The sequence below is a fragment of the Schistocerca americana genome, chromosome 6 (genome assembly GCF_021461395.2).
Source record: "Schistocerca americana isolate TAMUIC-IGC-003095 chromosome 6, iqSchAmer2.1, whole genome shotgun sequence".
NCBI lineage: Eukaryota > Metazoa > Arthropoda > Insecta > Orthoptera > Acrididae > Schistocerca > Schistocerca americana.
The window spans coordinates 480,866,692-480,889,104 of record NC_060124.1 but is presented as its reverse complement, the minus strand read 5'-3'; the positions used below and the strand labels follow the sequence as shown (position 1 = coordinate 480,889,104).

Here is a 22,413-nt window from a genome sequence, read left to right as displayed (position 1 = left end):
CTAAGTTTTTCTGTGCTAAGATGTCTTTCCAATTCCACATCACCCTTGTAATTCATAACGCAGCTGACAGCCCTCCCACACAGCAAATTTAGCTTAACTTTTATTTCTTCTAAATACAAAGCATAGGTATTTGGCTTTTAATTTGTCGGAGAACTTGCCGCTGTCACTACTATTTACGTGAAAAGACGACATACTTCTAAACAACAGGATTCAATCGTATACGTCGACATTACTTCACTAAAATTTAATATGAATCTGAACAGGATAACATTCGAAAACTCGAACTGGAAATTATTAATAAAAAAGCTTTTGTTTAAAGACGGTATTACACGGCGATCCGCCAAGAAAGGTATTGGTTAGAGTGCCTACATTCTCTCTATATAGGCTCTGTAATATTGGTCTAGAGCGACAGCCATTTAGTGCCGGGACTGGTGGAACTAACAGAATTGGCAAATTAGCAGTGAAGTAATGTCGCTGTATACGATTGTATCCTACACTTTAGAAGTATGTCGTCTTCTCACATAAATAGTAGTGGCAGAAGCAAGTTCTCAGACAAATTAAAAGCAAAATACCTATGCCTTGTATTTTGGCGAAACAAAAGTTGAGCTAAATTTGCAGTGTGTGAGGGCTGACAGTTGCTTTATTGTGAAATATAAGGTGCTGTGGAATTGGAAAGAGCACAGAAAAACGTAGGATGACACGAATCCGCGTATGCGCACTATATAGGGATAGTCAATGGGAAATGCCTTTACGCTCGTTTCCGTCAGCCACCGCCAAATGTCAGCTTGGTTTTCACGAGTAATATTACGACCCACGAACTTCGTTGGTTCGTTCCGAGCTTCCTTTGTTCACACGCAACCTCCACTTGACTGTCATCTGGCGGTCGTAATCATTCGGCACGACCCGGCATGATTCGGGAAGTTGCCTTCGAAGCATAGCGTACTAAGAATCGATGAATCGTTGGTACTTGGAATTGTCACGACTCGGAAACACGCTATCGTTCTTACGATTCTTTTGAACGACGATTCGTCCGTATCACGATTCGATTCTTACGATTCTTTATTTAGAGTCGTTCAAATGAACGACTCATTCACGAATCGCCACAACTCTAATCTCCAGACGTCTGCGGAAAATCTTTGAAATGTGAAGATGTCAGCTTCCAGCGAAGACTCGTGTGAATTGTCCGTAGGTTATGTTGAGACTTGTGTTGATCGTTGGAAACTAGATAGTAGATTCTTCCCGAGCAAAGTTGGCGGATATCCTGCTTGGCTTGATTTTAACATACCAGATGCAGAAGATTTAAAGTGTCGGAAGTGCGGGAATCCCTGTATTTTTCTGTGCCAAGTGTACGCCCCTATTGAGGAGCAGGAAAATTGCTTTCATCGTACAATATTCATATTTTTATGTTTGAGTCCTGACTGTTGCGAAAATAACACCAACGTAAATCTCAAAGTTTTTCGGTGTCAGTTGCCACGGAAAAATGCTTTTTACCCCTATGACCCACCAGTGTACGAAGAGAATTGGTGTAAAGAGATATGTGCGAGTACATACTGTAAACTGTGCATCGTATGTGGGTGTAAAAGTACGAGTCATTGTGCAAAGTGCAAGAAAGCTAATTACTGTAGTAGGCAGCACCAAGTTTCGGATTGGAAAGCAGGTCACAAAGAAGTATGTGAAGGCAAGTAGTAATTTGGAAAAAAAAAAACAATCCTTCGTTTCCTAAAGAGATTAAATTGTTAATGGACACTCTTTTATGCAGAAAACAACGTAGTAGTTGCAAAGAGCGAATTGTTACTACCAGAATTCGAGTTATTGGTGGGGGTGGAGGCCGGTTCTTCCGATTCAAGTAGTTCGTCGCCCAGCGACGAAGAGAACGGAGAGGAGACCCCTACCTCAGTTGACAAAGTTGAAGCCACCTTCCAAGGCAAGTAACCTGGGAATAGTGTTTCATGTCCAATATAATATGACGGTCATATATTGTTACACGCTTTTCTTTTTTTGTGTTTATTACTATCAGTACGCCTAATGCGTTACTGTCTTTTTCTGTTGCTATACTTTTCTCGCCATCTACGAAGACAGCGTTTCTAACCGTTGGGTCGTGTGCAGAACAGTGTGTGTAGGGGGGGGGGGGGGTGTCAACATATCATAAGAGGAGGACGAAGAGACTGTCGCTGGAAACACGCCAGATAAGTGAAAAACACAAAAACGGGATTACAGAAGCGTCCGATTCCACCCATCTCCTTTGACCCATGATGCCATCAGTATGGCGGAAATGACCATTCTCAGCGTCTCCAATATGGCGCTTATGACGTCACTACATAAACACGACAACAAAAACGTACATACATATAAATACGACAGTAACATCTCCCTCCAAAAATATAATCCAACTAACGTGGCAAGCGCAGGAAACTATGGGTTTTAGGGTGGCGACAAGGCAAATATAAACATAAAAAACGCGCACGACGGCCACAAACCCGACAAAAAAAGGAAACACAGCACAAAATTCCCACTTTCCGCTACACCCACAAAATCCACAGGAATCTGTAACTTCCCTTCAGCTATGTAGGTCAACCACAGCTGACGATGCCAAAAAACCAAACACCTACATCTTCGATAAATAAAACAAAACTCACAGCACCTCAAAACTCCCACACAACATCACAACTCGCGGTGGGGGGGGAACTACGTACCACCAACAAATTCCCGAGCTACACACTAGTTTGGTCACCCCAATAACCCACAGAAAAACCACACACACACACACAAAGAAAAGCACAAACCACCCACAATCTACCAACTCCAGCCCCTGCTCCCTCTCCCAAACTTAACCCCCCCCCCAAAAAAAAAAATCTGCCAACAAGTAAAGGCCACGAACTAAACAAAACTCTATCACATATTACAGTTCAAAAACAACTGCAACAAAAAAGATCCTTTGCAACATAATCATGAAATGTCCCCCCCCCCCCCCCACCTGCAACCCGCTCACCTAAATCCACAACCATTACACACAACCCCCCCCCCTTCCCCCCATACCAAACCCCCTCAACTAACCACCCTTGAACTATACGTCTTACTCACTGCCCTCAGAAAAATACAACAACGCCCAAGAACACTCCCCTGCCAGCAGTACTCATCTAAATGAGCTTGCAGGTTAGAACAGTGACACTTCCCACTCTGTACCAGTTATTTAACCGCTCCCCAAAATCCCTCTATTGTATTAGTCATGCCCAGTTTTGTAATTTTTAAACTCTAAACTATGGTTTACAACTATATGATCATAACCCCTCTTCCCCAAAAGCATCTGAAACTACACTACTCCCCTCCTCAATATACTCTTCAATTAACCCCACCAATTCCCTCTTAGTACACCCCCCCCCCCCTCAAACCCTGAAAACAATATCAGTCCACCCCTCCCCCCCCCCCCCCCCCCAAATATAACAACCCCCCACACCCATAAACAACCAGAGACTTACCCCTCCCATATTTCCTCTTCCCAAGCTGTGATTAGTGTATCTCAACCACCACCCCCAGCACACCCAACTTATCCCTATACTTCACATACTGAGAACACACTTCGCTACAAAAAGAAAACCAATCTAACACCGTCCTCTCACTCACTCCAGTCTGTTGTGCACCAGAGGACCAATAACAAAAATAGTAAGTCATCAAAACAATCTCGTGGCCAACCTAGATTTCTTGAACCAGGTACCACATGTAATGGAGCGAGGTTGTCCTTTCGACCCCGCCACATGTACCCATCCCTGGTCAGAGATGCCGGAACTCTTGCCGACCTCATATTTTTTCAGTAGATACTAAATTTGACAATCTCTGCTATCAATCCAAACATATGCAGAAACAGAGACATTGTGTCCTCCCCCATCTCTGCCCACAACCTTGTGCTATTGAACTGGATCGTCACATCCATACCTAACAAAAGCAGCCACCAATAAATTAAATGTCTTACTGCACCACAAACAGCAAACCAATAACACCTATTGAAAATGCAAACGCACAGAAAAATTTATTACTCACGGAAAACAATTTCAATCCTTCAGTCACAGACACTGCCAACAACTCCGCTCTACCAAAACAAAAGTTCAAATGAAATCGTTACACCACCACAGGGCACCATCGCACACAGCCACAGGTCAAAGCAGATGGGTGGGATCAGAAGCCTCAGTTGACTGATGCACTGCAATTTTTAACTGTTAGGGTTAGCAGATGATAATCTACCACAGAGCCAAGTAACTGCCACGATATTTTGTGATAACTTTCAGTTTAAATTTATTTAATTTTTTACTCCTGATGATAGATTCTTAGATCTATAACAATTAATTGAAAAGCTGTAGAGTACTGTTCTATCAAAGCAATGCAACTGACGTTTGCAGTGGGTTCTTATATAAAAGTGATGGATAAGATTTAAGTCCATTAGAGTCATAATAATTAATCACCAGTCTATTGCACTAAGCAATATTATCAATACCTCTTTAAAATATGACCAAGTCATTGTATGGAAATCATTCAAGAGTGCACGGGTTTGCTCACATTTTGATGAGAAAGTAGAAGACCTCAATGTAGTGTTATGGAAGCTGGTAAAACTGGCATCAGATCGTATTACAGTATCATAGTGGCAGTTTTTAATGTAAAAGTAAGCCAAAAAGTGGGAAGTTTCAGGTATGATACAGAAATTAGGTTATACATTAGCCATTACTGCAACAACTGTGAATTTCTACAAGATGTGATAATGCAATAGTCATTAACTGCTTTAAAATTGCATGTGGTTGTAAGGCGATAATAGATACAAAACTAGAAATAAACATTTGCATTGGGCAAGAAATTGGAAATGTAGCAAAAATTTATTCAAGTGTGATTATTTAATTAAGGTACTAAAGCTAAAGTCATGGCAGGTATGCTGCTGTTGAGGAAAAGGAAACCATTTCAAACAAATTGTAATTAAAACGTAACAGAATAATTTGCTGATTAAAACAAAGCTGTTTTAAAATATCGGATGATGATTGGAGGTACATATATACATCCATACTTTGCAAACCACTGTAAGGCAGGGGACCCTGTCATTGTACCACGTTTTAAGATTTCTTCCCATTCCGTTTCCATGTAGGGTGTGGGAAGAATTACTGCTCAAATGTGTCTGTGTGCACTGTAATTAGTGTTGTGTTGTCTTTGCTTGTCTTTGTGGTTCCTGTGGGAACAATATGTAGGGAGATATAGTATATTTCTCGATTCCTCACCTAATACCAGTTTTTGAACATTTGTAAGTACAGTTTTCAGGGTTGCCACAAGGTCTGGAAGTTAAACATGTCAGGGAAATTTTTTGGGGGGGGGGGGGGGAATAGAGAGAGAGAGAGAGAGAGAGAGAGAGAGAGAGAGAGAGAGAGAGAGAGAGAGAGAGAGAGGGGGGGGGGGGGGGCTGGAAAAATCTCGTCCTTGTCTCAATAGCTGAAATTGTTTACTGCGGTGTCATTCATTGTCGCTGGCTGGTTGCAGCTGAGTATGTGCGCCACTTCCCTACTCCCTCATGACTATTGCTTCTCCCTTTCCTGCCAGTCCCCTCAGCTTGTAGTCAGTGCTACTGCCTCTTATTGCCACTAACCTAGCAGCTGCTGACGAGAGGCAGGTAGTTATGAGGAATGGTTTTTTTGGATCAGATTTTCAGAGATGTTGACACAGCAGCTGAAGACAGTGGCCATGTGTGCATGAGTTGTGTCTGAGTGATTGTGTAACTGTGTGTCTGCTCTCGTTTTCTGACAAAAACTGGCTGGAATTTTAGTTGTGAGAGTTGATTGTCTTTTCTACATGCCTGCCTGTGGCTCGGCAATCATCTTTATGGTGAGTTGCTACCTATCCTCATTATTATTGATTCTCAGAGTATTTGAACAAGTCATCTGTTACACGGATTGATCACTGTGGTCATACTTCATCAACATGCTGTCTGTGGCTTGTGAATAGCTGGCCACATGACTGGATTTCTGTGACAGGCCAAAACCACAGATCATTTCTGTGGGTATCTGTAATGGATTGGCCCTGATCTGAAGCCATTCAGTTCCCACTAATGAGCAGGACCTGCTCGTCAGATGTAGTCTCACTGATCTGCCCGCAGGTCGGGTCTGTTTGTGTGCGGCATAATGCAGCGGATTTGCGTGGTTTATCCACGGACCAACGACTGCGGTGCTCCTGAGCAGGCTATAGGCCATGGGTGCTGGATTTCAGTGATTGTGACTCTCACTGCAAGTATGTTGCACAGTGTGGCGTTTTATAGAAATTTTATTTGTTCAGTACATTTTGGCACTTCAAAAATAGCTTATATGTTAGAAAGTGTAGATTATAAGAAGAAGAAAGTTGTCAGTCGCTGGTGGTTTCTACGCTATGTGACATATATTTTTCAAAAGAAAAATCACACAAAACCTGAAAAATAGTAGATATAATGAACATAGTAGAACCAACATTTTAGTGGCAGTCACCTACAGTGTTGGTTTACACAATTTTTCCCCAACTTATAAACTTCTTTCAAGAGGCCTGCTTTTTTTCTGAGGTTATTTCTTAAATCAGTGAAGGTATTTTAAACCCGTCTTTTTGACGCTAAGGAATTGCATATTTTTGTCACCAAATGTGTTTCGTTTTATTAAAATAAAATAACATTAGTGGTCTTAATGAAACACATGTACCAGTTGGCTTGCTTTCTCCATCGAAAAACAGTTCATCACAAATGATGTTGATGTTAGTACTTAAGTTTTTGCTCTCATCAGGAAATGCATCTGCTTGCAAGCTTTCTAAGATATTTCCTTGTTTGCACTGTTGTTTCTTGTACTGTAGCTGCTAAGACAGATTGTCAACTTACGTCTTAACTTACCCTTGAACTCTCATAATTTGGGAAGAAAAATGCTAAAACTTGTGTGGAAATCAGAAAAATATCAGGATATTTCACTTGACAAAACTTGTGGCAACCCTGAGTTTTGCTGGATTGTTGACGTCTACCTTCAACATCTGCCTATTCTAGTCTTTGAGCATTTCCATAACCCTCTTCTGTGGGTGTAAGAAATCTTTGTGCTGCTGTTATTTGTGATGGTGTGTTTAATATTGCTTGGTTAGGGTCGCATACATTTTAGCAAAAGGTTTAATCTAGGACTGTTTTGTAAGCAATCTGTGTTAAGTCATTTATAAGTATTATTTGATTTGAATGCACATTGTAGTTTTGATTGCACATTGAACACACATTGTAACGAGATAGAACTGTAATCGTGAACTTCTGATACAAGAAGTTAAAACTCGAAGTATCCATACTTCCTTCTAGCAAGCGAAAGATACTTTAACAAACGACCCCCAATGGAATCATTCCAGGTGGGGCAGGGGGATGTAGTCCAAAATCTTTTTGCAGGAGAGGATGATGAGACATTGCCTGAGGTTTGATCGTCATGCCTGTCAGCATTCTGTCTCCAGTCACCTGGGGTGACTATTGTCTCTCATATAAAGTGTAAAGTGGTGCTTTATGCCTGTATTTTTTGTTCAACTATTGTAGCAAATAACCTTATATAAGTCAGTTTCCCCCTGTGGGTTCGGGGGTTAGAATAGGCCCGAGATATTCCTGCCTGTCATAAGAGGTGACTAAAAGGAGTCTCACACTTTTTGGCCCTTTGAGTTCAGGTCCCATTCTATGGTTTGACCTGCCACTTTCAAAATTCTACAGAAGTGCGGGCCATATGGGGAAGGAGGCCTTACGTGGTGCACGAATGCCCTTAGATTCGAACTCCTGAATCTCTTGTCATGGCTTTGCATCTCCATCTGCGAGTCAACTAATTGTATGAGGACACTTTCCGGGGTATGTCATCTTCTTCCGTTGTCTCCTGTCCTCTTTTGCCCCCATGACAATATTGGATTTCTCTGCACCCAATATTCAGCATGGTAGCCAGTCTGTTGTGGTAGGGCTATCATGTACCCATTTGGTGGTAGCCCCCTGACAACACAGGGATTGCACTGCTGATGCCTGAGCTGTAAACTCCCCATGTATGCCGAGGAGTAGATGCCTGTCTTGGAGCATCAGGACTCTTGGCAACGGCCATCATGCCAGTTGGCCTTTGCTGTGGCTGGGTGGCGCCTGTGGGGAGAGCCCCTAATCAGAGTGGGTGGCATCAGTGCGGATGACCCGCAGTGAAGTGGACTAAGTCGTATCTTGCTGGTGATCGTACGGCACCAGCAGCCTCTAAGAAGGGCAAGATAGAATACAATGCTGACAGGTATGACCCTAAATCGTTTCCCTCCCTTGCTACACAATGAGAGGTATGTAGAGCTACAGAATGGAGAGAGCCATATTTGCCTCGGTTTTTAGTCTGTAGCAGAACTGATGGGGACTCTTTTTTTTCTACTGACAAAGCCTCAATTTTTCGTTGAACACCTTGAGGATAAGTTTGAAGAAGTGACAGTGCTGTCCAAGATGCGAAATGGCGCGGTCTTGATTCAGACAGCATCCCCAGCCCAATCCCGAGCATTACTCGCCTCTGACAAGCTGGGTAATATACCTGTTTCTGTCACTCCCCATAAAAGCCTCAACAAGGTCCAGGGGATTATTTTCCATTGTGACCACCTCGAACAGTCTGACAACGAGCTCCTCGCCAATTTAGAATGGCAGGGTGTTCATTTCATCTGGCAGGTCTACTGGGGACCCAGAGACAACAGGGTTGCTACCGGTGCCTTCATCTTGGCCTTTGAGGGTGATTCATTGCCTGAAAATGTCAAGGTGATGGTTTACCGCTGTGATTTTATACCATACATCCCTCCCCCTATGCAGTGCTTTAAGTGCTGGAAGTTTGGGCAAATGTCTACCCACTGCACTTCCAGCACCACATGTCGAGACTACGAACATCTACTGCAACCAGATACTCCATGTGCGCCACCTCCCACTTGCATCAGCTGTGGAGAGCACCACGTCCCCTGCTTGCCAGACTGCCCAGTACTCCCAAAGGAGCAGAAAATTATGGAGTATAAGACCCTGGACCTGTTGACTTACACAGAGGCTAAACGTAAATTCGAAAGATGACACCCCATTCGGTTGGCGTCAACATACGCTGCAGCTACATCACCAACACCGTCGCCATCCCAAGTGCCTGTGGTTCCTTACTCTGTGCCACAAACAGTGGTCCCTCCGGGCCACCAGAATACATCTGCCCCTTGGTGGTAGGGGGCAAATCTTCCTCTGTTGCTCCCAAAGCACCTACTTTGGGAGCAAGGTCCCTCCAAATGCAGGGAATATCGGTCCCCTCCCCCCTGCCAGAGAAGCAACAGCTTCCTCTGGCTCCTCTTGTGCGGAAGGGGTCCCTTGGGGCCCTCTCTTCCAAGGTCTCCACTAATGCCATGGCAGACACTCGCCAGTGGCTCAAGGAGCCAAAAGCTGCTGGACGAAGAGCTTCATGGTCTTCCTCCGTGCCTGAAGTTGCTTTGGAGAAATCTTCCCAGCAAGCCCCTAAAGAGAAATGAGAGAGCAAGCAAACTAAGTAGTAGTCTGCTAAGAAACAGGACCTTCTTGTGGCCCCAAAACCACCACTCCCTATCAGTTTTGCACTTGAGGATGCAGTGGAGATCTTAGTGTCCCCTGCAGACCTGGATCTCACTGATGCCTCATCCACCATAGAAATGGCTACAAATAATCAATGGCAGCAGGTGACCCTGAGGCATAACCTGCCTTCTTGCGTGCTTCATGCCTTCCCGGCCTCACAGTAACGTCATCCTCCAGTGGAATTGCAGCAGTTTTTCCACCACCTGGCTGAGCTATGGCAACTGTTAAGCTTTTCACATGCTTTCTTCATTGCCCTCCAGGAAACCTGGTTCCTGGCAATGCGGACCCCTCCCCACCGTGGCTATAAGGGATATTACAGGAACCGTAGCAACTATAATAGTGTGTCAGGTGGAGTTTGTGTCTATGTCCTGAACTGAGTATGCAGTGAACCTGTGCCCCTTCAAACCCCTCTTGAAGCTGTGGCTGTCAAGATATGGATGACGCAGGAAATGACTATCTGCAATGTATATCTTCCTCCAGATGATGCAGTAACCTTGAACGCGTTGGCTGCACTGATTGATCATCTCTCTAAACCTTTCCTACTTTTTGGAGATTTTAACACTCAGAACCCCTTGTGGGGTGGCACAGTTCATACTGGCCGAGGTAGATATGTCAAAAATTTACTGTCACAACTCGACCTGTGCCTCTTAAATACTGGGGCCGCCACACATTTCAGTATGGCACATGGCACATATTCGGCCATTGATCTCTTGGTTTGCAGTCCTGGCCTTCTCCCATCTATCCACTGGAGAGCACATGACGACCTGTATGGTAGTGACCAATTCCCTATCTTCCTGTCATTGCCTCAGCATCAGGCCCACAGATGCTTGCCCATATGGGCTTTAAACAAGGCAGACTGGGAAACTTTCACCTCTGCTGTCACTGTTGAATCTCCCCCACATGGTAACATTGATGTGGTGGTTGAGCAGGAAACTACAACGATCGTTCCTGTGGCGGAAAGCGCTATCCTTCATTCTTTAGGGTGCCCCCGGTGAAAGACAGTCCCTTGGTGGTCACTGGAAGTCGCTGAGGCAATTGAGGAGTGTCGGCGAGCTCTACAGCGGCATAAGCAGCACCCTTCCATGGAGCACCTCATATCCTTTAAATGGCTCCATGCCCACGTTCGCCAGCTTATCAAAAGGTGGAAACAGGAGTGTTGGAAGAGGTATGTGTCGACCATTGGGTGCCATACGTCACCTTCCCAAGACTGGGCAAAGATCAAACAAGTTTTTGGGTGTCAGACCCCAAAGGTGTTCCTGGTGTTAACGTAAATGGCATGTTATCTACGAAAGCAAACGTGATTGCCGAGCACTTTGCTGAGCACTATGCTCGCGCCTCTGCGTTGCAGAATTACCCCCTAGCCTTTCGCACTCTCAGACAGCGGATGGAAGAGAAAGTCCTCTTGTTCACTACACACAACAGTGAACCCTATAATGCCCCATTTACAGAGTGGGACCTCCTCAGTGCCCTTGCACATTGCCCTGACACAGCTCCTGGGCCTCATCGGATCCACAGTCAGATGATTAATCATCTCTTGTCTGACTACAAGCGACATCTCCTCGTGACCTTCAACTGGATCTGGTGCGATGGCGTTTTTCCATCACACTGGCGGGAGAGCACCATCATACCATTGCTCAAACCCAAAAACCCACTTGATGTGGATAACTATTGGCCCATCAGCCTCACCGACATTCTTTGTAAGCTGCCGGAATGTAAGGTGTGTCGGCATTTAGGTTGGGTCATGGAGTCACGTGGCCTACTGGCTCCATGCCAGGGCGGCTTCCGCCTGGGCCGCTCTACGACTGATGATCTTGTGCCCTCAAGCCTGCCATCCGAACAGCCTTTTCCAGATGCCAATACCTTGTTGCTGTCGTTTTTAATTTACAAAAAGCGTATGACACCACCTGGTGATAACATATCCGTAGCACATTATACGAGTGGGATATCCGAGGCCCGCTCCCGATTTTTATCTAGAATTTCCTGTCGCTTCATATTTTCCATGTCCAAGTTGGTGCCTCCCATAGTACCCCCATATCCAGGAGAATGGGGTCCCATAGGGCTCTGTATTGAGCGTATCTCTATTTTTAGTGGCCATTAATGGTCTAGCAGCAGCTGTAGGGCTGTCCATCTCACCCTGTCTGTATGCAGACGACTTCTGCATTTCGTACTGCTCCACCAGCACTGGTGTTGCTGAGCGGCACTTACAGGGAGCCACCCACAAGGCACAGTCATGGGCTCTAGCCTACAGCTTTCAGTTTTGGGAGCCACTTCTGTCGGCATCATTCCGTTCATCAGGAACGAGAACTTTACTTTACTGATGATTCCCTCATTGTAGTGGAGACGTATCGAGTTTTAGGACTGGTTTTTGATGCCCATTTGACTTGGCTTCCTCACCTTCATCAGCTTAAGTGGATGTGCTGGCACCACCTCAATGCCCTCCGCTGCCTGAGCAACACCAACTGCAGCCCTTGTTCAATACCACCTTCACTCTGGGAGTCTGGTTTATGGTTTGGCAGCGCCCTCATCATTGCGTTTACTCAACCCAGTGCACCACTGTGGTGTTCGACTAGCAACGGGAGCTTTTAGGCCGAGTCCGGTGACCAGCGTCCTTGCGGAAGTTGGAGTTCCTCCATTGCAGGTCAGGCATGCTCAGCTGCTCACCAATTACGTTGCACACATTCATAGTTCTCCTGCGCATCCAAATTACGATCTCCTTTTCCCACCCACGGCGCTGCATCTCCCACTTCAGCGGCCCAGGTCAGAGCTTACAATTGCAGTTTGCGTCTGATCCCTTCTATCTGAACTGGAGTCCTTGCCTTTACCACTTATACTCGAAGTCCAACTGCGTACACCTCCATGGTGTACACCTAGCCCGCTGCTTCACCTGGACCTTTCACATGGCCCAAAGGACTCAGTTCACCCCGTGGCTCTCCGCTGTCACTTCATCTCTATTCTTGATGTGTACCGAGGCCATGAAGTGATTAACACCGTCGGCTCAATGGCTGATGGTCACATCGGCTTTGCGTATGTCCATGGAGGACATATTGAACAGCATTCCTTGCCTGATGACTGCAGTGTTTTCACTGCAGAGCTGGTGGCTATATCTCGTGCTCTTGAGCATATCCGTTGATACCCTGGGGAGTTGTTTCTTCTGTGTACTGACTCCTTGAGCAGTCTACAAGCTATCGACCAGTGTTACCCGCATCGTTCATTGATAGCGACCATCCAGGAGTCCATGTAAGCCCTGGTGCAGTAGTGTTTGTGTGGACCCCAGGACACACTGGAATCCCAGGCAACGAACTTGCTGACAGGCTGGCCAAACAGGTTACACGGAAACTGCTTATGGAGATGAGCATTCCAATAACTGACCTGCATTTGTTTTTACATCACCATTAAGGAGACTACGAATGTGTGGCAGTTCTCCATGCAGGCCTCTCGCAGAGACTCTGTGGTTATCTGCTGGCTCCACAGTGGCCACACTCGGGCGACCCACGGCTACCTCCTGCACTCTGAAGACCTGCCTCAGTGTTGATGCAGCGCCCGGTTGTAGTGGCCCATATTCCGGTGCACTGTCCCACTTTGACTGCCCTGCGTCGAAATCTTCAGTTACCGGACTCATTGCTGCCAATTTTATCTGACAATGCCTCTTCGGCTGATTTCGTTTTACATTTTATTCGTGAGGGTGGGTTTTATCATCATTTGATCTAAATTGTAACACATGTCCTTTGTCCCTCTGTGTCCGCCACCCCAGTGCTTTTAGGGTGGAGGTTTTAATGTGTTGCAGAGTGGCTGGCTTCTCCTTTTTATTCTCATGGTCAGCCAGCCATGTAATCTGCTTTGTTGTTTTAATCTCTTCTACGTGTTTCTTGCGTTTCTGTGGTTTTCTTCTCCCCTTTTTTCCATTTAAATGTTTGTTGCCCTTCCAACATTCTTGTGGTTTTTCCTTTCTCTCCAGTTTGTGTTGTCAGTCTTGCTTGTTGTATTCTCACCCTTGTGACATTGTTTTATTCGGAACAAGGGACCGATGACCTAGCTGTTTGGTCCCTTCCCCCCTCTTTTAAACCAACCAACTAACACGTCAGTTGCTGACTCGTCACACAGTAATTTGGTGTGATCCTCCATGGGGTTCAGAGGTATTTCAAGCTGTCTAATCTTTGAAGCCATGGAACCTCTTGACCCACTGTGGTCGGGGCATATATTCTGCCTCAGTTGCACCTAAAGCTAGAGTTGGCTGTCCCTTTGTGTTTCAGAATCCTCCCACTCCTTCATGTTTAAACAGATACCCAGCTGTCAACTTTCTGCCCTTGGACTGTCTGGCCCAACCTATCAGAGTGACATATTATGTGGTAGTCCTCCATTTTAGAAAGCACTAGCTTCATGTTCTTGGTACCTTGGGGATATCAAAAGATAGGCCAGGACTTGTACGTAATTGAGCAGAAAAGAAGCTTCCTGTCACTTGATGACAGGTTATGATCTTTCATAGCTTCTTGGTCTTCTTCTTTTTTTGGACTAATGAGCAATCACAGAGATTGCGTTAAAGTCGTTCTTATTGAATTTGTTGAGAACTTAACCCACACAGTTTGTCAGATCTATCCACAGAAAACATCCATTGTAGTTCCTAGTAATCAGATACCTAAACAGTTAGTGGATTATCAGAGTCACTCAGTTTGAATTATTAACTTGTTTCTTCTTGAAGATATTTTTCTTTTATTGATTGTGACTAAGAATAACTATACCATTCACACAAACAGCACTTATTAAAATGTCTATGTTCAACAGTTTTCTGGCTAATTTCAGATTTCAACAGTGGCCATGTTCCTTCAATCCATATACTGCCATTTTTAGTCTTCTAATACCAGTATCTGTCACTGTCTTCATAACTGGTGCTACTTCCGAAGCTTTCACATAGATGCCTTCATTTAAGTCACTGTGTAAGAAAGCTGTGACAACAGCTAGGTGATCAGTGTCTAGGTCATGTTCATAAGCCATAGCAAATAAAATACATTAATGAGTTGTACCCTGTATCTGGAACACACATTTCATCATAGTTAAGGCTTTGTTTCTAAGGATGACCTTTTATTATTGGCCCTGCTCTATTATATAAAATGCAGCCTTTCAGATCTTTCTTAGTTTTAAAGATGCGTTTTGCTTTTGTTGGTTTCTTGCTCGAAGGGAAACAGGGAGAGTCGCAAGTGTGGTTCCCTTTGTGGGATTGCAGCTTGGGATTTTGTTGCCTTCAGCCAATTTTCAGTGTTGTCTCACATCATTGCTTCTTCCAGTGACCAAGGTTCAGAGTCAGCTGACTGTTTAGATGGGCAAGTACTCAAGTTATACAGATTTTTTGCTTTGAAATTCTTGACTTTTGTACTGGCTTGTGTTGTTGCAGTTGCTCATTATCATTTGCATCATCTGGACTAGATACCTCAATGCAGCTAGTATTCATTGAGCTGGGCCTGTAACTTGATGTAGTAGTCTCAAGCTGTACAATCAACTTGGTTCATGTAACTCAGTTTTTTTTACACTGTTTAGAAGTATCTTCATAAAGAACATCATCCCTGTTTTTTATGATTCTTCTGCAAATTGGTTAAAAAATCCTGTGTACCTTTGATTCTTCACAGTATCCTACCAATGCACACTAAGTACTACATCCGTCCCAACTTTGCCAGCTGATTTCCCGGAATGTGAACACATGCACTGCTTCAAAACATTTTGAGATGTCAAAGATTCAGCTTCTTTTTTGTCCTAGGTATAGTCCTTCTGCCCAGAACTTATTTGGCAAAATTTCAAGCTGCTGTTCTAATGATGAACAATTTTCAGGTCTGGTTGTCAGATGGGTCTTTAATAACCCTGTTTGTCAGAAGAGGACAGAGGCTTCATAGTCTTGCTTTAGCTTGTCCCATGCTTCTTTAGCTGTACTGGTATCTTGCAGGTGAAACATATATTCAAAGGTGGACAGAGAGTAGAACTTAAGCTCTTTTTGTGTACATTTCAGTTACATTTGTATTTTGCCATTAACTCCATCTCACAACAGTTTGTGTTCTAGGTAAGTTCAAACAGCAAACTGCCACATGCTATAGTTTTCTCTTCCCATCAGATTTTTAATTGGAGGCAGAAAAACCATTCTGATAACAATATAGCTGCTCCAAACTGTCACTCAGTATGCTTGTTTCTGTTGGCCACTGGTCCCATCGACTATTATGATGAAGTACTTCAATTTTGTGTACAAATAAATTGTTACAATGAAAATGTGATTAGAGAAACAATACAAGTATGATGAAAATAATAAAACAACTTCTTTCATTATTAAAAATGACACAGTAACGAGAGAAAATAGTGCAAGCATTCATTCAGAGTTCTTTAAATCTTTGTAAACTTCTGAAGATGAATCAGAAACATGGATAAAGAATTATGGAAGTAATTTCATTTTGGAAGTATTGTCAGATAAAATGATAAGCAATTTGAGCTATGAAGACAATGTGTCTGGAGAATGTGTTTCAAATCATTAAAGTGAGAGGCATACTAATGCAGAAGGATTTTTCAAATTGTTTACAGAATGTCTGAATGGAAGACAATTCCACAAAATGTGAATCATGCTATAATTTTTCTTCTTCACGAAAGATGACATAGAGAAGAGTTAACGATTTATGTCAATCTCTTCTCCATATACATATGTATAAATTACAAGACAGAATTGTTGGCAAGCACTTACCATTGGGAGCCGAAATATGTAGTGCCATCGATAGACAAATAAAAAAGTGTCACACTACCTAATTTTCCTTACTAGTAGTTCTGTCATTGGGGTGGACAGAGAGAGATGATGGGGACTGGTTTAAAAGCTACAAGGAAGGGCAGGTCACTCAGTTCTCAGGGTAAGGACAGGCCCCACCCCTTGTAGCAGGGTGAGATAGACGAAGACGGAGGGGGGATGTCAGAGAGAGTGGAGGTAAGAGACAATTCCTTGGTGACCACTTTACCTGTTTGTCCAGTGATAAGAACAGAGTGAGAAGTAAAGAAAGATTAAGGGGAATAGAGATGAAGAGTGCAATTAAGAATTAGGGCAGAGGGAGGGTGTTCAAACTTTCCATCGATGATGGAACTGTGGGAACAGTCAAATGGTAAATTGAAAGTAAGAGTGAGTTCATGTCTGACTGCAGTCAAATGATCTTAAATTTTAATTTAACATAAAATTATTAAAATGAAGTGGAAGATCATTTAATAGTGGTCTGAGCCAAATTTATTTTTACTCTCAACAAGGGGTTGGGGGATGTCAGTGAAGAGGGTTGGAATGTGAGGACATGTTGCAGGGCAAGTTCCCATATCCAAAGTTTGGGAGAAGCTAGTATTGGATGGGAGCATACAAATGTTGTGTGTCATGTAGCAGTAGCTGGCACTCAGGTGCTTTGAGACATTGTGCAGAACAACGGGACCGTATGTGACCAAGACAGAACAGTTTTCCTTTTGTGTGATCAGCCAGCTTAATGGCTCTCATGCATACATTAAATGGTGTGCAGTGGACACAGTTTAGCTGATAGATAATGTGTTGTTTCACAAGTTACCATGCCTTTGGTATTGTGGGATCTTAAAAGTGGTGGAGCTGGAGTTGGTTGTAGTGTGCAGATGTCCAGGGCAAGTTTCATATTGATGATGATTTGAAACATATCCAATATCGTCTTGTGGTCAGATTAATTTTTACTGTGAATCCAACACTTATGTTGTTGATGAACGCAACTCAAATGCATTGGGATACTCTGGGAGAAATTAGAATGTCAAGCCCAAATTTACGGCATACTGTTGGACATAACACACTGTTACAGTAAGCAGCATTTTACAGGGGTGCATGTGCATATACAGACACTGACCTACCTGCCTGTACTGTGTTCGTAATTACAATCTGTCAAACTCACCTGTAGGGCAACTGCTGCCATCCAACATGTGGATTCTGTCTACTTAAGTTTCCAGCATAAGCACACTTGGGGAATTTTACTACAATCACAAATAAAGAGAAACTAATTCTTGTAAAAGTTATCTGTATTGTGGAGGCCCAGTGTCCTCAAAGTAAGTGGCTGTACATTCGTAATTACATTGAAACAAAATAAAAAATGATGCTTTTCCAAATTTACAGAGATTGCTCAAATGAGAGTGGCGCAAAGGGTACACATGGAACTTTCTTTTGTAAGTACCACACCACAGCTAATCTATGTTGGGGGATATGCAGTTAATGCTCTTTGCCACATGAGACTTATCACATTTTGGCAGGACTGTTTAATGATACTTTACACATACCATAATCTTTACTGATTAACTACTTGTATCTAAGACTCAGCAGTTTGTAACCAGCAGAAATATGCTTAAAACACAGTCTTAAATATCACTGCCTGTGTGACTTTACTTAGACAACATTACCAGCACAGTATGTGCACAAGCAAAGCTCATTGTGCAACCATGACAGAGTGACACTTGGCACTTGTCTATCTGGTCCAGATGCCAAGCAGCATCTAACAATCGTGTATCACCCCACTTTCCTGATTCTTGCTGGCCATAATGTCAGTTAAAAAATATTAATTCTGCTTGTGTCTGTATCATTATCCTCGATTTACTGACATGGGATCAAATTCTAAGCTTTACTAACTAAAACAGGAAATTCTTTAGTATCTGCTACAATAAAATGTGAGGTGGACTATTTTTCCTTTGGGCTGGGCCCACCTAAGGACACAGGAACGTAAATGAAGGAATGTCTCCTTCTGTAAACTGCATCTTAACTTTTGCTTCAGGTTCTTTTTCTGTGTCCCTGCATTTACTCTCCAACTTTCCAGACCCCACCGCCTTCGCTTGCCATGCTTACTGGCAATACTTAAGGCTGCCGCCTCTGGTACTCCCAAATGTGCTCTCTGGCCTCCTCACACTCCAGCCTCCTCCGAGTTAATTCTGATAGGCTTACTGAATTAAAACTCAAATATCTCCATATATACTCGGATCATAATGTAGTTTTCACCATTCTTAGTGTAATAAAAAATGCTACATCAGTTAATATGTTTTTCTTCTAATTATTTTCTTAATTATCATGTGTAATTGTTTAATTTGTTAATCATTGACTTTTGCAATCACTGTGTTATGACTGCACACTGCTATGTCTCAACCTGCACAGGGATCAGGATAATGGTTTGGAAATGTCACAGTGTTTGGCTAGGGTGTTATGGAGGTTAGATAACTGATGAAAGGTGGCAACAGGTGCTTTGGGGAAGATGGGAGATGGAGGACCTCTTTTCAAGACTTGACTTGTGAAAGTCATAGCATAGATGGAATAAATTATTGAGGTACTCAGAGTCTGGGTGGTACTTGGTTGACAAGGGGTGTGTTTCTGAGTTTCTTGGGGTGGAAATATATTACATGTATGTATATATGTACAAAGTAATCAAGAAATAATTACCATAATTATAATTTAAGTAGATTAGCCATAGTCATAATTTGTTGTTAACAACTATGCAGAAGCAGCCAGTAATGCTTGTATTACTAGAGTGGTTCCACATCCCTGAACGTTCTGCTTCATGATATGCATTATTGAGCCCCCTGCATATCGCTCACATAGGGATTGTGAGGATATTTTTGGAATAATTACAGCTTGCACAGAGACATTCCGTCAGTCATTCTCCCCACACTCCATACATGACTGGAATGGGATGGAACCCTAATAAGTGTTACAATGGGACGTACCCTCTGCATACACTTCATGGTGGTTTGCAGAGTATAGATGTAGATCTATAACTAGTAGTAGTAGTAGTAGTAGTAGTAGTAGTAGTAGTAGTTTATTTGTTCATTAATAATGTTCTACAATGATATAATATCCAGCAAGTTCATACAATTTTTAGGTAGCTACATAATTTGCTTATACATTAGCATCACATACAGAAATTCAAGAACATTTTTTTAACCTTTTCACTCCTGTGGAAAAGTTAACTCATGTTCTGTTGCTCCCCAAGTGCTATGGACATGTTTCAGTGCATACATCTGATGTTTTAACACACACAACTGAATTTCTGCACCATTCTTTCAGTAGCTGTTCAGAGTTCCAGCTGCATAGTTTGCATGTGCATCTGCATTTGCTGCTGTGATCACTTGTTGCAGATTTTGACTTCACCTTGTGTGTTTTCATCAGACTTAATTTTGCATTCTTTTGCCCATGAGAGAAATGTCAGATTACCAAGCACTAATAGAAATATCCTGGAGACAGTAGGTGTGAATTTTCACATGTCTGTAGCAGTGATTAATCTTCAGCAGAATCTGGAATTATTAGTTCTCAGCATTCTATGCACATCGGCTGGTACAGCACACCAGTTTGATGCTTCTGCAAGAGGTGCTGTCGACAATTGTTCAGGATCTGAATTAGAAAGTGACAGCAAAATGTTATGGGAAAGAGCATCCCTTAGTGACACTTTTGATTGGAAACAAACAAATTTCCAACCATTAAAGTATGTGTTTGATGACTTGACTTTAGGACATAAATGTCAACTGGTTAATGTCATAAGCATTCTGTCAGTTTTAGGATTCTGTACCTCTGTCGGTAAAAACAGAACCCTTATAAGCTCACTTTGTTGTATGTCTACGTGTCTGTCAAGAACCATTTTTCTCAGGAGGGGTAGACGTATCAGGTTGAAATTTACATCACATACTGGTATATATTCCCTTAACAGGTAAAAAAATATGAGCTGCCAAGTCAATACAATCAAAAGATACAGCCATTTATGCCACATGTTTTGATACTCACAAACTTTCACCAAAACCCATAGGTACTTCCCTATGACCTACAATCATGAAATTTGGCAATAAGCAAGGATTCATAGCATAAATAAAGGAAGAATACAGAAACTGTTTATGTGTAATTATCACATAAAATTATGCATATTTTTTGTTGGTTGTTATCTGACTGACTGACTGACTGACTGTCTGTCTGTCTGTCTGTCTGTCTGTCCGTCCGTCCGTCCCTGTTTTAAGATCCCGTTTTCTCAGGAATTACAATAGCAAATGCTACGTTACACAAAAAATTTAAACTTAAAATTAAAACATTCTTGAATGTCTTGGAACTTCCGGGACTGGTAACTTGCTGGTATCGATATCGATAACAGGCAAAAATTGTCAAGATCGTCAATTCCTGGGATTGATGATCAATCTATATAAACAATTACATTTGTGTGGATTCCTCAGAGTGCAAGTCCTACTCGCGTTTGACCAATTTCATTATGACGTTTCTGTCAGAAGATCTGTTGCTGTTTATAGCAGATGAAACGAATTGATTTTATGTATACACCAGCACAAATACTCCAGAATGTGTATATCTCAACTGCCGAAATGGAAAGATACTGCATTCGAGGAACTTTATTGTTTTGTTGCTATTTGATTAGTTAAAAAACTGGAACTAACTGGTGATTGCATTGGTCTAGTTTACAGTGAAATTATGTCCTGAAATCATTTTATTTTACTTTTGACAATGCTGCAATTTAATGACACTGTGGGTACTGGAGGTAACTGTTTAAAATTTGTGATGTAGTCGATAAAGTTCATAAGACGTTTCACAGTACATTTATCCCATATCAGAAACTTTGCATTGATGAGTCTCGTATTGTAGAAATGTTGATTATCTTTTAAACAATTTATTCTATCCAAGAATGTCGATTCAGAGTAAACACATTTGTGCTCTATGATTGTCAGACTGGTTTCAATTTGGATTTCCTTGTATATACAGAAGCAACAACAGAAATTGGGTTCTACAACTTAGGGAAAAGTGGCAATATAGGGGTTACACTAATGAGACTATAGATGAAACAGGACATAGCTTTGTGTGTCAAATTGGTATTCCAGCCCAGACCTATTCTTTTGGTTTTACAGCCACGGAACAACAGCATGTGGCGCTCTCCTTACAAATAGATGTAGCATGCCAGAATTACAGAGGAAATAGAAACAAGGAGAAATCAGGTTTGTCAACTAATAAGATGCTTGCTATGAAGTGGTGCAATAAAAGAGGAATATGGATGTTGTCAGTATCCAAAATAATACAAATGATTGAAACAGGGAAGATTGATAGTAATATTGGTGAAAGAAATTGAGAAACCCCTATGTAGTGTAGATTATAACTTTATTATGGGTGCAATTGACTGTTGTGGCAGTCAACAGAGCTAAGTAGGATCAGTACATAAGATTGTGAAATGTTATAAAAGTAATTTTTTTACATCCTGGATTAGAGCATTTTAAATGCTCAAGATCTTCACAGATCGATTACAGGGCAGAAAAGGCACTCAGAGATTCACCTCTCTTGTTTTAGGGAAACACTTGGAAAAGTAGGCAACAGAACTGAAAAAAGCTGATAGAGGAAGGAGTACCAGTAATGAGAATCCACTACATTTTACAGGCAGGCCTTTTTTAGATGTTGTTGTGGGTCAAAATTCAAAGAAAAGTATGCTAATGCATAGATGAGTAGTTTGGATGAAATAGAAAGTGCACTAGGAAATCAGATACCACGGCAAAACTTGCAATGTACCATTATGTGTTGTTACCTGTTTCAAGCTTTACCACACAAAGAAGCATCACTAATCATTGAGAGCTAAACCTAATGATTGAAATTTACACTTCTGGATGAATTATTTTAAAAAAAGAAAAAAATACAAGAAACAAAAAAATGTACAAAAAGGACAACACAAAAACTATTTTTAACTTTTCCAGTGATGGTACAAATCCTGGATCAAAAAGGATGGAAAATAGGTACAGTGGGTGTAAAAAAATTCATACATTTCACTGGCAGAAAACAGACTGTATGTTTCTGATGCTAAAATATCTATTCTGCATGTGACATAAAT

General features: G+C 42.3%; 1 protein-coding gene across 1 annotated transcript in view; it reads left to right on the top strand.

Moving 5' to 3' along the window:
* LOC124619569 (programmed cell death protein 2) overlaps positions 1 to 22,413 on the top strand; it is a 42,196-nt gene that overhangs the window by 708 nt on the left and 19,075 nt on the right. Inside the window, exons 2-3 of the mRNA XM_047146058.1 lie at positions 1,111 to 1,678; positions 1,760 to 1,924. Coding sequence (XP_047002014.1) covers positions 1,150 to 1,678; positions 1,760 to 1,924 — 694 coding nt within the window. The 5' untranslated portion in view covers positions 1,111 to 1,149. The remainder of the gene's footprint in view (positions 1 to 1,110; positions 1,679 to 1,759; positions 1,925 to 22,413) is intronic.